Genomic DNA, 11898 nt, shown 5'->3' on the forward strand with positions numbered 1-11898 from the left:
TCTGACGTTTCGCGACGATACAGCTGTGATACTTTTTGACATTCAACACCTTTTTGTCTTCAGTCACCGTGTGACCACGCACGCTTATTATTATGTAAAATAATTTAAGTTTATAATACATAGCTTCATCCGTTACAAAAGTGTTTTCTTTAAATATCAAAACAAAATATCGTAATAATTGCTTAGAAATCTGCCATTTATACACATAATATATAATATTATATTATATATGTAATATTATACATAGCCTCAATCTGGAAAAAAAAATGTTTTCTTTAAATATATAAAAGCTATGTTAATAAAAGACAATAATTTGTTTTAACATGTCGGCTGCGTGGCGTTTGTTCCTTACAAAGAGTGGCGGAGTTTCTTGCCAGTTCTCACTTCATTTGGGAACTTTTTTAAATGTGACATTCATATGAAACGAATATGAATAATTTATTTTTGTCTTAATTTCCTTCCTTTTTATACGGTTCCTGTTCCGGTAACCCTCGGGATAAAGTTCGTGAATAATATCTTGGCTTGAAGTTATTTATATTACGTCCACATATTTTATTTATCATTATCACTACATAGTATAAAACAAAGTCGCTTTCTCTATCCCTATGTCCCTTTGTATGCTTAAATCTTTGAAACTACGCAACGGATTTTGATGCGGATTATATATTTATAAGATATTTTTTAATAGATAGAGTGATTCAAGAGGAAGGTTTATATGTATAATAACATCCATTAAATAGTGGAAAAGTACTAGTGAAGAATTTTTGAGGTTTCTAATGTGATGTCGTAAATAATTACATTTTTTCCGCTTACATTGCAAACGCAGGCTGAACCCTACGAGTTTAATTAAAATAATGTACTAAGTATTGTACACAGTTTTTCTGTAGTGTATCAGCATTGCACCCGTGCGAAGCCGGGGCGGGTCGCTAGTTTATTATGTTCACTACATCATACATAACATCTGCGGCATATTTTACATAATCTTCCATCTAAAATGACAATTAAAGTAAACATAATTTTTGTTGCAATAATTTAAAAATACAATTAAAACATAAACAAGAAAATAAGCACACAATAAAATAAAATAAATTTACAAGAAATTCTTGGTAAAGCAGAAAAAAAATCATAACTAAAATCGTGAATTCTTCGTGAAAGACACCCAAAGATGCTTTTTCTGAAACCAATCAGCCCACTACCGAATATATCCAGCTCCAGATAAGATGTGTTAGATTAGTAGCAAGTAGTAAGTAGTATTCATACATAAAAAGTATTACTATGATAAGTCGTAGTTATAAAGATCCCTCACCTTACTCACAGGGAGAACACTTGAACACTCCACACCATAATATAACTACTTGTTAAATAGATTGTAAATTATATAACTTTTTCCAATATGTTATGTACTTGATGCTAGAGTTTTTATCGAATAAATTTAAGGAGTTAGGCGCTGTATACTGAAATACAGGTCCACACTTAGTTCAGCGTCTGACTAATTTTGTTTATATAACTGGCGCAATAAGATATAAGATTTTCCTGTGAAACAACCTTTAAATAAATTATTATTATTATTATCATAAAAAACTCCCTACTTCTCAAAAAGCTCAGAGTTACCTGAGGATATTTGAGTGGTTCCAGAACCTATTAGAAACTACTATACTGGAGAGAAAAAAATATATGAAAATTCTATTTAATACTGAATGTAAGGAAATTGTTTCGAAGCATCGCATAAAAGTCGTTTTAAATTTTAAACTGAAATTATAAAATACTTTGTTTTCAAACCTGTAACAATAATAGTTTATGGAGCGTAATAAAAACTCTTGCGAAAAATATTCGTTAAAAACACATTTTTAAACCAAGTTTAGTGAGTTTTACATTTAGTGACCTGGCGATCCTTCTGACAGAACAGGTGTCCATGGGCGGTGGTACTCGCAATCAGTTCAGATAATTCCTATACCTCGATATTTCGATGTTGAAATTTTTAACCTACCTTGCGATATGCATATTCAGATATTCGAAACTTCATACAAAATCTTTGGAATCGGTATGTATTTTTGGACAAAGGGGCAGGAAGCTTACCTGATGTTAAGTGATACCGCCGCCCATGGACACTCTCAAAAATCAAATTGATCTAGTTTTACATAATTTTGTTATTTTTTGTTTTATAATACTACAAACTGTTATTCTTTATTTTTATCTCACACACTGTTTTTTTTTTTATATAACTCTTTAATGTATAACTATTTATTAATGTCAATATTTCGCTTATATACTATTGTTGTACGCGGTAGGTAAATACAATCCTAAATAATACAATAGTAAAATCCTATATATTTATAGCACCCTGACCCAGGAACCGAATACTAGTGTTCATTGCGATATTTTACGTAGCAAAAAAGTAGCTAGTTTCAATAAATCACTCAGTACCGAGAATGATTCATATGTTCACTAAAAACATAAATAGTGTAAGGATATAATATGACATTTCATTGACGACCGCAAGGGCCCTTTGAAGGCAAAAAGGGTACACCAACCTTGGACCTAAAAGGGTCCACGAAGGTTATATGGAATATTAAAGTTTTATATACAAACATGATACCTGTGCACATGTTTTCAAAAAATCTTTTATAATTTTTTTACCGGCTGTATCGCAATATCATTAGACTTTCTTTTCTTTAGTATGTTTGGTGGTGTTAATGCATTTCAGGCGTTTTAGAATTCCCTTCGAAAAGTGGTTTCTTGCTTCCCATGGAGCGTCGATGTTTTAATTCATGTCGACCAGCCAGAAGTTCTGTTACAAAGGAAAATGTTATTTTTACTGGAAATAATACATTAAAAGTTATACCTACATATTTATTCAAGTCTCCGCAAAAAATAAGAAAATATCATATTCGAAATGGTCACCTCTCATCTCATGGTCTTTTATCTGATTGGCCACTAATCTATGGATTTCAGAAATTTTGCCACTGCTTGCTCCAAGGATTTTTTTAAGAGACTCAAAGACACCGTTTCGTAGTCGTAGTCCTGTCCACTTCCCTGCTCACTATGACTGAATGTAAATGAGGTGTAAAACTAACCATAATTTGAAGTCTAAAGGGTTGAGGTCTGGGCTAGATGGGGTCAAGGGCTTATGGAGTCCGGAACATTGGTTTCAAGACTGGCATGGGTAGTTCATACCTCTTGTTATTGATTATGTACAACGTAAACTCTCTTTTTCTTCGTTCTTTCTCACTCTCTCTGTCAATCGGTCTCAAACAGTCTCACCCTTCTAAGACAAAAAAACTTGGGTGTCAAGGGACACCCGGATGGAACGAAGTTCCTTTTGAAAGAATTGAAATAAAATTTTATTGTTTTTAAGTTGATTAATATTTTTTATTATTACAAATATAATATAGTATAATCTTAATCAGTAGGCTCAATTTTTGTAATTAGAGTGTCCAAAATTAATGTTTTGTATTGATATATTGTGTTTCATTTTGACAACAAATAAAATTTATCTCGTACGAACTGAATAATGAATAAATCGCCAATGTTTCGGGTTTTATCAAACTATGACATCCATTATCAGGACATTGATCTTTTCCACCTCAAAAAGAAAGATGTCAGGAAGTACTTGACGAAGACTCTGATTTTAAGATGTAATTTTAAATTCTAAGTATTATTTATTGTTGTTTCAAATGTTCAATTTGAGTTTTCTTTAGTATCTTTAAATGTATCTTTGTCTATGAATTGCTTGCTGGTTTTCTGTTTCATATATATTTTTTATCTATATAATCTGTTTTGGCTTTCTGTATTGTCTTTTAATATGTATAAGTATAAGCTGTAAGATAAATAAATAAATAAATTACTAATAAATAATTAAATTAATAATTGTAAGTTACATTTTATCTTATTTCTACTTTATATACAACTTATACTTATTAACGAAATTTAGTTTAGGTAAATGTAAGTAATATCCATAGTATATCCTATCAGACACCGGTTTCTTGATTGTCTTGCTTTTCAGCATAGGCCTCCCCAAGTGTTTGCCACAAAGATCTATCTCTTGTTTTTCTCATCCATGTAGCTCCAGCCACCTTTTTAATATCATCTACCCATCGTTGATGGGAAGCTGTAAGATTACCTATAATTAAATTAATTAATCTCGTAGTTTTTTACGTAAATGTCGTCTCGGACCAGCTTTATCGATTATAAGTAATTAACTTTAAAGTTGATATAAATTTTCTCTTTAATTTCCTTAATACATAAAAGTTTTAAGTGCGTTAGCCATAATTTTTTTATTACGTTGTAATTCAGTTTTAATGCCGTTTTGTGGAGTCGAAGGCTCGATTTTAAAAAGTTAGTATAATTGAATTTCCAATACCTGTCAATGTTGATAATACTCCAATGGCGTATTTATTTTTTCTATTTATTTAAGTATTCCTTCAGCTAATCACTAAACAATATCCAAACAATAATATTACACACAAAAGCCAAAACGGAATACACATTGAAACAGAAGCATAAAGCACAGTTTTACAATTCACAGTTCTAAGATTGATTGATTGATAGATTATAATATATATTTAATATGAAGGAACAAACAAAGCCATTATTAGTAAAAGATACCTGAGTTTTTAAAAAAATTTTTAGTCACATTAAATATATCGATTTGCCGGTAATTTATGTTGTAATCTGTAGGTATGCGATGCATAACCGAGTTTCGTAAATAATTGGATTTGCCTTGTATTGGGTGATGAAGGGGTCTTAAAAATTAAAAGCGATAACAAGTCAGGGCAGTCAATTAAACCATTGCAAATAGCATATAAAGTCGCATTGTATCCGTACTTCTTAGTCCGAGATTGCATCCAGTCCATCTCTTTTATTTCATAGACTAGTGGATCTACCACTATCAAACGCTTTTTTGATTTTTGGATTTGAGACATTAAGGTTTCTTTGCGATGTTTTTCTTTATTGTACAAATGAGTGTTAGATGCGATTAACGCCCAAACCCACCTATCTCCAAACCATTTTTGACCATCAGTATAAAGATCTAAATCCAAATATTGAAAAAATTGTGCCAATAACCAATCGACGATTGATTAATATTAAATAATTATAAGATCGATCGATTGTCACGGTCAGATCTCGGATTGTTTTCAAATTCAAAATAATTAAAAAGTTATATATCTAATCGGGACATACTTTGTAAGTGCGATTCAGGGTATGATAACATCACAGTGATAGTAGCAGTGCAAGGCGCATGAGGGTAATTATTTACTTAACATCATGAAGATTTGCAGTGTATTTATCAGATAAAATGGAGAAACTTGGAAATTTTAAATTATAAAATGTATAATGATTTATATAATTTGATGTTTCGCGTCTTTTGTAGCGTTATATCTATATGTTACAAGTTGTACAAAATACATAATAAATTTTCGTTTGTTACAGCAAAACTAGATGGCGTTAAAACCTACATGCGCATGCGCCGGGTCCCGAACCACTTGCAAGTGAAGGTCATTAAATGGTTCGACTATCTGTGGCTGACACAGAAGTGCTCAGACGAGGAAAAGGCTGTGTCGTGTCTTCCCGATAAATTAAAAGCAGAGATAGCCATCAATGTTCACCTTGATACTCTTAAGAGGTAAGGTATTCTATTTTATTGGAACGAAGTTCCTTATCGCGCGTTGTGAAAAGAGGCTAGACGGAAAAAATTCTTACGAAAAGTTGTCACGACACTTTTTGCTGTAGTTGTTGTAATTCACCGGTTGTCGACCGATCTCCGAAGTTAAGCAACGTCGGGCGAGGTCAGTACTTAGATGGGTGACCGCCTGGAAACACCTCGTGATGTTGTCCTTTTTTTTCCAATGCCAATACACCGATGCAGTTTTTTCAAGACATAAATAAAATAGAATCCCAAACATATGTTTCCTACTTCAATTACCACAAGCCAATTATTACTAAAGCCTACTACAGATGAAGTTTTAATAACATTATATTTGTTAATAATAAAAAAAATATTATAACTTAAAAAAATAAAATTTTATTACAATGCCTTCACTAATTAATCGAAAGGAACTTCGTTCTATCCGGGTGTCCCTTGACACCTCTCTAGTTTTTTTATAGATTATATTGTAGTGGATTTAAGAAATATGTAAAAAAATGTGACGCTACAAGATTGAGCAAGATTCTTCACCTGTTAAGTTGTTTTCTTTCTTAACAGTCAAGTAGAATTAATCTTATGTGTCGTCTGAACTATCATATATTAATGTCGCAGTAAAGTAGTTAAATCAGAGAGTAAATTAAATCTTCTGCTAAAAAAACACTTATAAAAATATAATTTTATGAAATCTGACTTAAATATTGAGTAAAACATCGTCAGGGAAGCAGTTTGAGCTTAATATCCCGTGTCGTATAATTAAAAACAGAAACATTCTCTTTTTATGTCCATGAATTATTCAAAGGCATTCATTTTACGATCCGTAAAAATTTTGTCGTCAAATGGCCACTGCAGGCTTTTGTTTTCAACTAAATTCAGTTAGGTATTCTAAAATTCATGATGAGGACATCAAATATTATGTATGTATGTTTATTTATAGAGCTTGCTAAAAATCATTATTGAATTTTAGATTTTTGCCTATCTTCTACTTCTAGAATGAAATAACGTCTTATTCGTCTCACATACTGTTTTATGGTGTATTTTTTATCAATAATAATAATTTAAGTTGTTAGTTTTTGTAAGTTCTTAGTTAATGTAATCAAAGTACAATTTTGAAGTTTTTTGAAAAACAATTTCCTTGCAGGGTGGAGATTTTTCAAAATACTGAAGCCGGTTTTTTATGCGAGCTCGTGTTAAGACTTCGTCCAGTCCTGTTCTCACCAGGGGATTATATCTGCAGAAAAGGTACATAACATATGCTTTTGAATTTATTTGTTTCTTTAACCGCGCTAATGTCAGCCCGCATGGCTCATCTATTGGCTATTTAATTTTAATAAGACATTTTTTCTAGCAAGCACATTTTATTATTAAACACGTATTTTAATTTCGGCTGGCTACCGTTTCGTATGACGTGATTATTTTAAGATATAATTTAAAATTGTTAATTACCTATTGTAGTAAAAATATTTTAACACCTCTTGTAAGTACTATATTTTTAAACCAATTGTTCAATTGTAGGAGAGGTTGGAAAGGAGATGTACATAGTGAATCGTGGAAAGCTGCAGGTGATGGGTGACAACGGAAAAACTGTGCTGGCAACACTAAAAGCGGGTTCTTATTTTGGCGAAATTTCAATTCTGAATATGGGGACCGCAGGTAAACAACTTGGTAAATATCGAAACGCCCGAGACGCCACGCCATTTTTCTTTGTTACTTTCGGAAAGTCCTTGCAAAAGCAAACGTTGATGGAGACGCTGCAGTCAGGCCGAGGGAGCGGCCACGACGCTATCAACAGGTTCTGGGACATCTACAAACGATCATTGATGCTGATAATTTACTTTTAGATAATTTAACAGCGTGAATGTCGTTTTGTATGAAGTTAATTTTAGAAAACGCTTTATTATTTTAGTCATGTTATCGCATAACAATTTTTTTCTCTATTATCTATACCATTTATATCATCTTAGTGTTGATTCATCTTTTATGAGTTTGTGATGCATTCGTTATTGCATTCTTTAGTGTAGTGTCAAAGTAATTCTTTTTTGCTTATATTATCTCCTTTGATTTTATTGAAGGCAGTGTCCCCGATCGCTTTGCATCCCCCCTAAATTTTTATATATTTGGCGTGACTTCTTGGTGCATGTTACCCCGATACGTCCACGATTTAAGAATGTAAGATATGCCAATATAGTTTGTTGTTTACAAAAATTTTTCGTATAAATAGATCTCAACTTGTAGAAGCTTATTCTTGAACGTAACTTTTTTTATCGACTCCCAATGCTTTGTCTTGAAGCACTTTCTGGTCTACTAGAATTGGCTTCTCATAGTTTATTTCGAATGTTTCGAGTTCACCTTCATCTTTGAGGATAGTAATAGAATTGATGCCCTGTCTAATCCTGAGTGGTTTGCTTATGATGTATTTGGACTTTGGACCGAATAAGTGATAAGCTTAAACCGAGCAACATTTGGCATGGAGTGTGTGGATGACACGTCGACAGGAAACCGTCGGACAGCGTCTGTACGCTCTGTGGGATATTCGGACCTGTTCGTCCTGAGCAAGAACGATATGTGGGATGTGCTAAAGGAGTATCCGGCTGCAAGGGTCCGGCTTGAAGCAATCGCAGTCAAGAGACTTGAGAAGTACAGGAGGGTGCCAGTTGACAAAGGTTCGTGTACTACCGGTGCGTAATAAACAACTTTTTAATTGGTATTTAAAATTATATTATTATTTAAAATTATTAAAAGGCCGGCAACTCGCGAGCCCTCTGGCATTGAGAGTCTCCATGGGCGGCGGTATCACTTAACATCAGGTGAGCCTCCTGCCCGTTTGCCCCTGTTCTATAAAAAAAAATCCTAAGTGGTGTTTAAAATTTCAATTCATTCATTTAACTCTCAGTGTTTCTGTATACTAATCAAGGTTTGATTTAATAGTAGGCATGGGTCGTTGCTTTTCGACTCCTGGCATAATGGAGACCATTCGCAAAGAGGATGCGAAGCTCTACCAACAGCCTTTGGGTCTACCAATCCATTCGTCACATCCGCCTTCCTTCCGGGACCAAATTTATAGGTATGTATAAGATGATTTAATGATTTTAAAATTTTACTTTTTCAGGAATTTTGGGTATAAACGCAATTTTAACTTATGATGGATCTGTTTTGGATAAGGTCGGATTTCAGCAATTTTTACAATGATCAAAATTAGTAAGGTTTACTTAGCTGGTGGTTTCATCCACGCGTCGATTATGATTAAACGATATTTTCTTCCCTAAAGGGGAAGGTAGGGGGGGGGGTGTAAAGAATCTCCAAAAAATGCGAGACGTAATACTTGAACGCTTCCTATGACATTTAAATGTTTTCGCTTCTAAGTTTATGTAGCCTATCCTTTATTTCTTTTAAACTATTACTGGGTATCTTTTAGTTCGTCAGTTAGTCCTCTACGTGTAGCATCACCAGTGGTATCATGTGGTTCGAGTGCCCGCAGTAGCGCCGCAGGCCCTGTTAGCGTGGCGACCACAGGTCCCAAAGTGGTTCGCGACTCCCACGATGCGCTTGAGTCAGAAATAAAGAGACTGCGCGAGCGGCTGTATACGGTGGAAACTGAAAATGCAGCGATGTCAGCTAAACTAAGCCAGCAACAATGGGAAGTGGATCAAAGGTAGGTCAATGCTCTTTTTTTTTAATTATAAAGGAGGTTGCAAATGCAGGCCCGCGAGCGTATGCAGTCGCTATCGCGGGGACTGTGGGGATGGTTAACTCTTATCCCTCTGCTAATCAGAGGGGAGAAACCCGAACCATTAAAAATTCCTCCTGAACCTTCCTCCATATCGCCTGCAGCCTCATCCATTCTGAATGAATTACGTCTGGCACCACATTGAATTCCCCGGAGGTCGCACTAGGCATTCAACCCAGGGGACTCAGGCGAATATGTCTGCAAACGGGCTCAGCGACGACGCAACGGGACACTGTTGGGCAAACGAATGTCAATACTCTAACCCAGAGTTTCCCAAACTTTTATGTGTCTTAGACCCCTTGCCATGTTTTTCCGTGTCTGGTAGACCCCCTACTTACCTGATATCGATTTCCTGTAAATTTCTAACTCTAGTCAAGTTTTAAAAAACTTGAAGTAAAAACACATGTTAATTTATACATTTATTAATTGAATTTTTTTTGTATGTATAATAAACGTATTTTATTTATGTATTTTATAATCACGTTCAATAAAATTGAAATCAATTTACGCCTCATTAACACATTACAGTTTTTATGTTAATAATTAAATAAATTAAGACGATATTTGCAAAACCTAATTGTATTACATGGTCTTAAGCAACGCGATTATAACATTTATTTATTTTAGATTGCAAGAAATAGAGATGCAGATCTGTGGCGGCAGTTCTTCGAGCTCACAGGAGGAGAATGAGCGAAACAGGGAAAGCATTATTTAACGGCGCGCCTCGCCTGCGCACATCTGTCGCGTCTCCCCTACACATACGATGCACGTAGCCGCCGTCTGCTGAAGCAAACATCATGTGCTGCGTGACAGGACAATTCGTTAAAAAAATGACAGTTCACCAGGTAATCGGACAGTTTGTCAAGAAACTTGACGATAATCGGACAGTTTGTCAAGAAACTTGACGGTAATCGGACATTTTGTCAAGAAACTTGACGGTAATGGAACTTTTTGTCAAAAATTAACGGTTCTTCCGAATATTCGAGAAGCCCTCGATGTTTTGAAATGTAGTTGTATTTACGAATTATACATTATATATACTCGCTAAAACGAGGGATTGTGGAGTGAGATTTTGTCAAGACAATATTTAAATTTAAACCTATGTGTGTGAAGTGGTGTGTGTGACCTGAATTTGCAGGTCAATTTATCATAAATAACTTTACGTTCACGTTGTTTTGTGTGTATGAGAATTTTACGAAATTTTTATCACTTCGAACGGCGGATTATTAATGAATTGACATTTAGATTATAAATAAAACTCGAAATGTCAAGCCAGGGTTATTTTAAGAGAACCAATACATAAACTAAAATAGCGGGATTGGTGCAATTCCCTAATGTGTTTATGTAGCAGTATTAAAATTCACAAATACCGAGAGTTTAATTATATTTATCCAAAGGACGATATAGCCTAACTACAGATAGGGTTGCCATCTCTAAAATTTGGATAACAGAACAAGACGCGTGAAAACCCCGGATTTTAGAGTTCGAAAGCCGGACAAATCAACAAGATCTTTTAAACATATTCAATTTAATAAAAAACATTTGAAAATGTCATAAATCACCTTTTTAATTCATTCATTACTTAACAAAACAGAAATATTCCAATTTGTTAAAAGTCTGTAGCCTACAGATAATAATCACAGGTTAGTTTAAGGTATTAAAAGCACAGTACATTTCAGCTTTCAATTAAATGTCTTAAAGACAGTTGGTGTCACGAACTGTGTTATGTGTTATGGTGTGATAGGTTTTCTTGATATAGTTTTATATGCCGTCAATTTATTAAAAGGCTCATACCGAAATGTAACGGGACGTAAATCTTACTAATGGTCATTTCTGCCATTTCGATTAAAATAACCCTGTAGAGATGATGTAAGTTAAAATTCCCGATTATTAAATTTATCCACTGATTTTAAGATTATGGTTAATCTTGATGTTCAATCTTATGTTAAATTAATTAGGTAGGTCATTGTCAATAAATTTTTAAGTATCCATGAGTTTGACATAGTAAATGAATTTTGGTTGTATGGAAAGATTTTCGGCGTTTTGTACAACTAATGTTTAAAACGTCAAACTCATGGTTAATCTGAGGCCGTAGCACGAACAAAACATTTTTCTTTTCATTAACAGTTGCTTCTTTTTTATAAACTTTCTTTTTACGCCATTTTTTTTAAATATTTCCTAGACAATTCCCGGACTATGTAGTCGTCGGTGGCATTAAGTATCTTACATAAGTCGTATTGGTAACTCCGATGTTAATACACTACTGCCTATTTCTTATAACCACTACAGCAAATCCCAAAAATATGCCCCTCAATTTGACGTTGTTCATTATTTCCCTTAAATTCTTCTCCGTTACTTTTATGCCCATAGCTTGCTCAGTGTTAAACCTATCGTATCCGTACATTGGACACTCCATACATTTTACGCCATTATACCAATCTTTTAATATTTAAAAAAAACTTTTAATTAAATGGATAATGAATCAAATAATTTTTATTCAACTATCTATCTATATCCCTCAAGGAAAGCA

At 33.8% G+C, this 11898-nt stretch overlaps 1 protein-coding gene across 1 annotated transcript in view; it reads left to right on the forward strand.

The window, feature by feature from the left end:
* The window catches only part of LOC111000536 (cyclic nucleotide-gated cation channel alpha-3), an 82651-nt gene extending 71017 nt beyond the window's left edge, over positions 1–11634 (forward strand). The window contains exons 9-15 of the mRNA XM_045633550.1: positions 5431–5623; positions 6783–6883; positions 7157–7306; positions 8137–8319; positions 8573–8705; positions 9057–9293; positions 9996–11634. Of these exons, the coding sequence (XP_045489506.1) occupies positions 5431–5623; positions 6783–6883; positions 7157–7306; positions 8137–8319; positions 8573–8705; positions 9057–9293; positions 9996–10083 (1085 nt within the window). The 3' untranslated portion in view covers positions 10084–11634. The remainder of the gene's footprint in view (positions 1–5430; positions 5624–6782; positions 6884–7156; positions 7307–8136; positions 8320–8572; positions 8706–9056; positions 9294–9995) is intronic.
* The last annotated feature ends 264 nt before the right edge of the window (positions 11635–11898 follow it).

Source organism: Pieris rapae, chromosome 23 (assembly GCF_905147795.1).
Source record: "Pieris rapae chromosome 23, ilPieRapa1.1, whole genome shotgun sequence".
Taxonomy (NCBI): domain Eukaryota; kingdom Metazoa; phylum Arthropoda; class Insecta; order Lepidoptera; family Pieridae; genus Pieris; species Pieris rapae.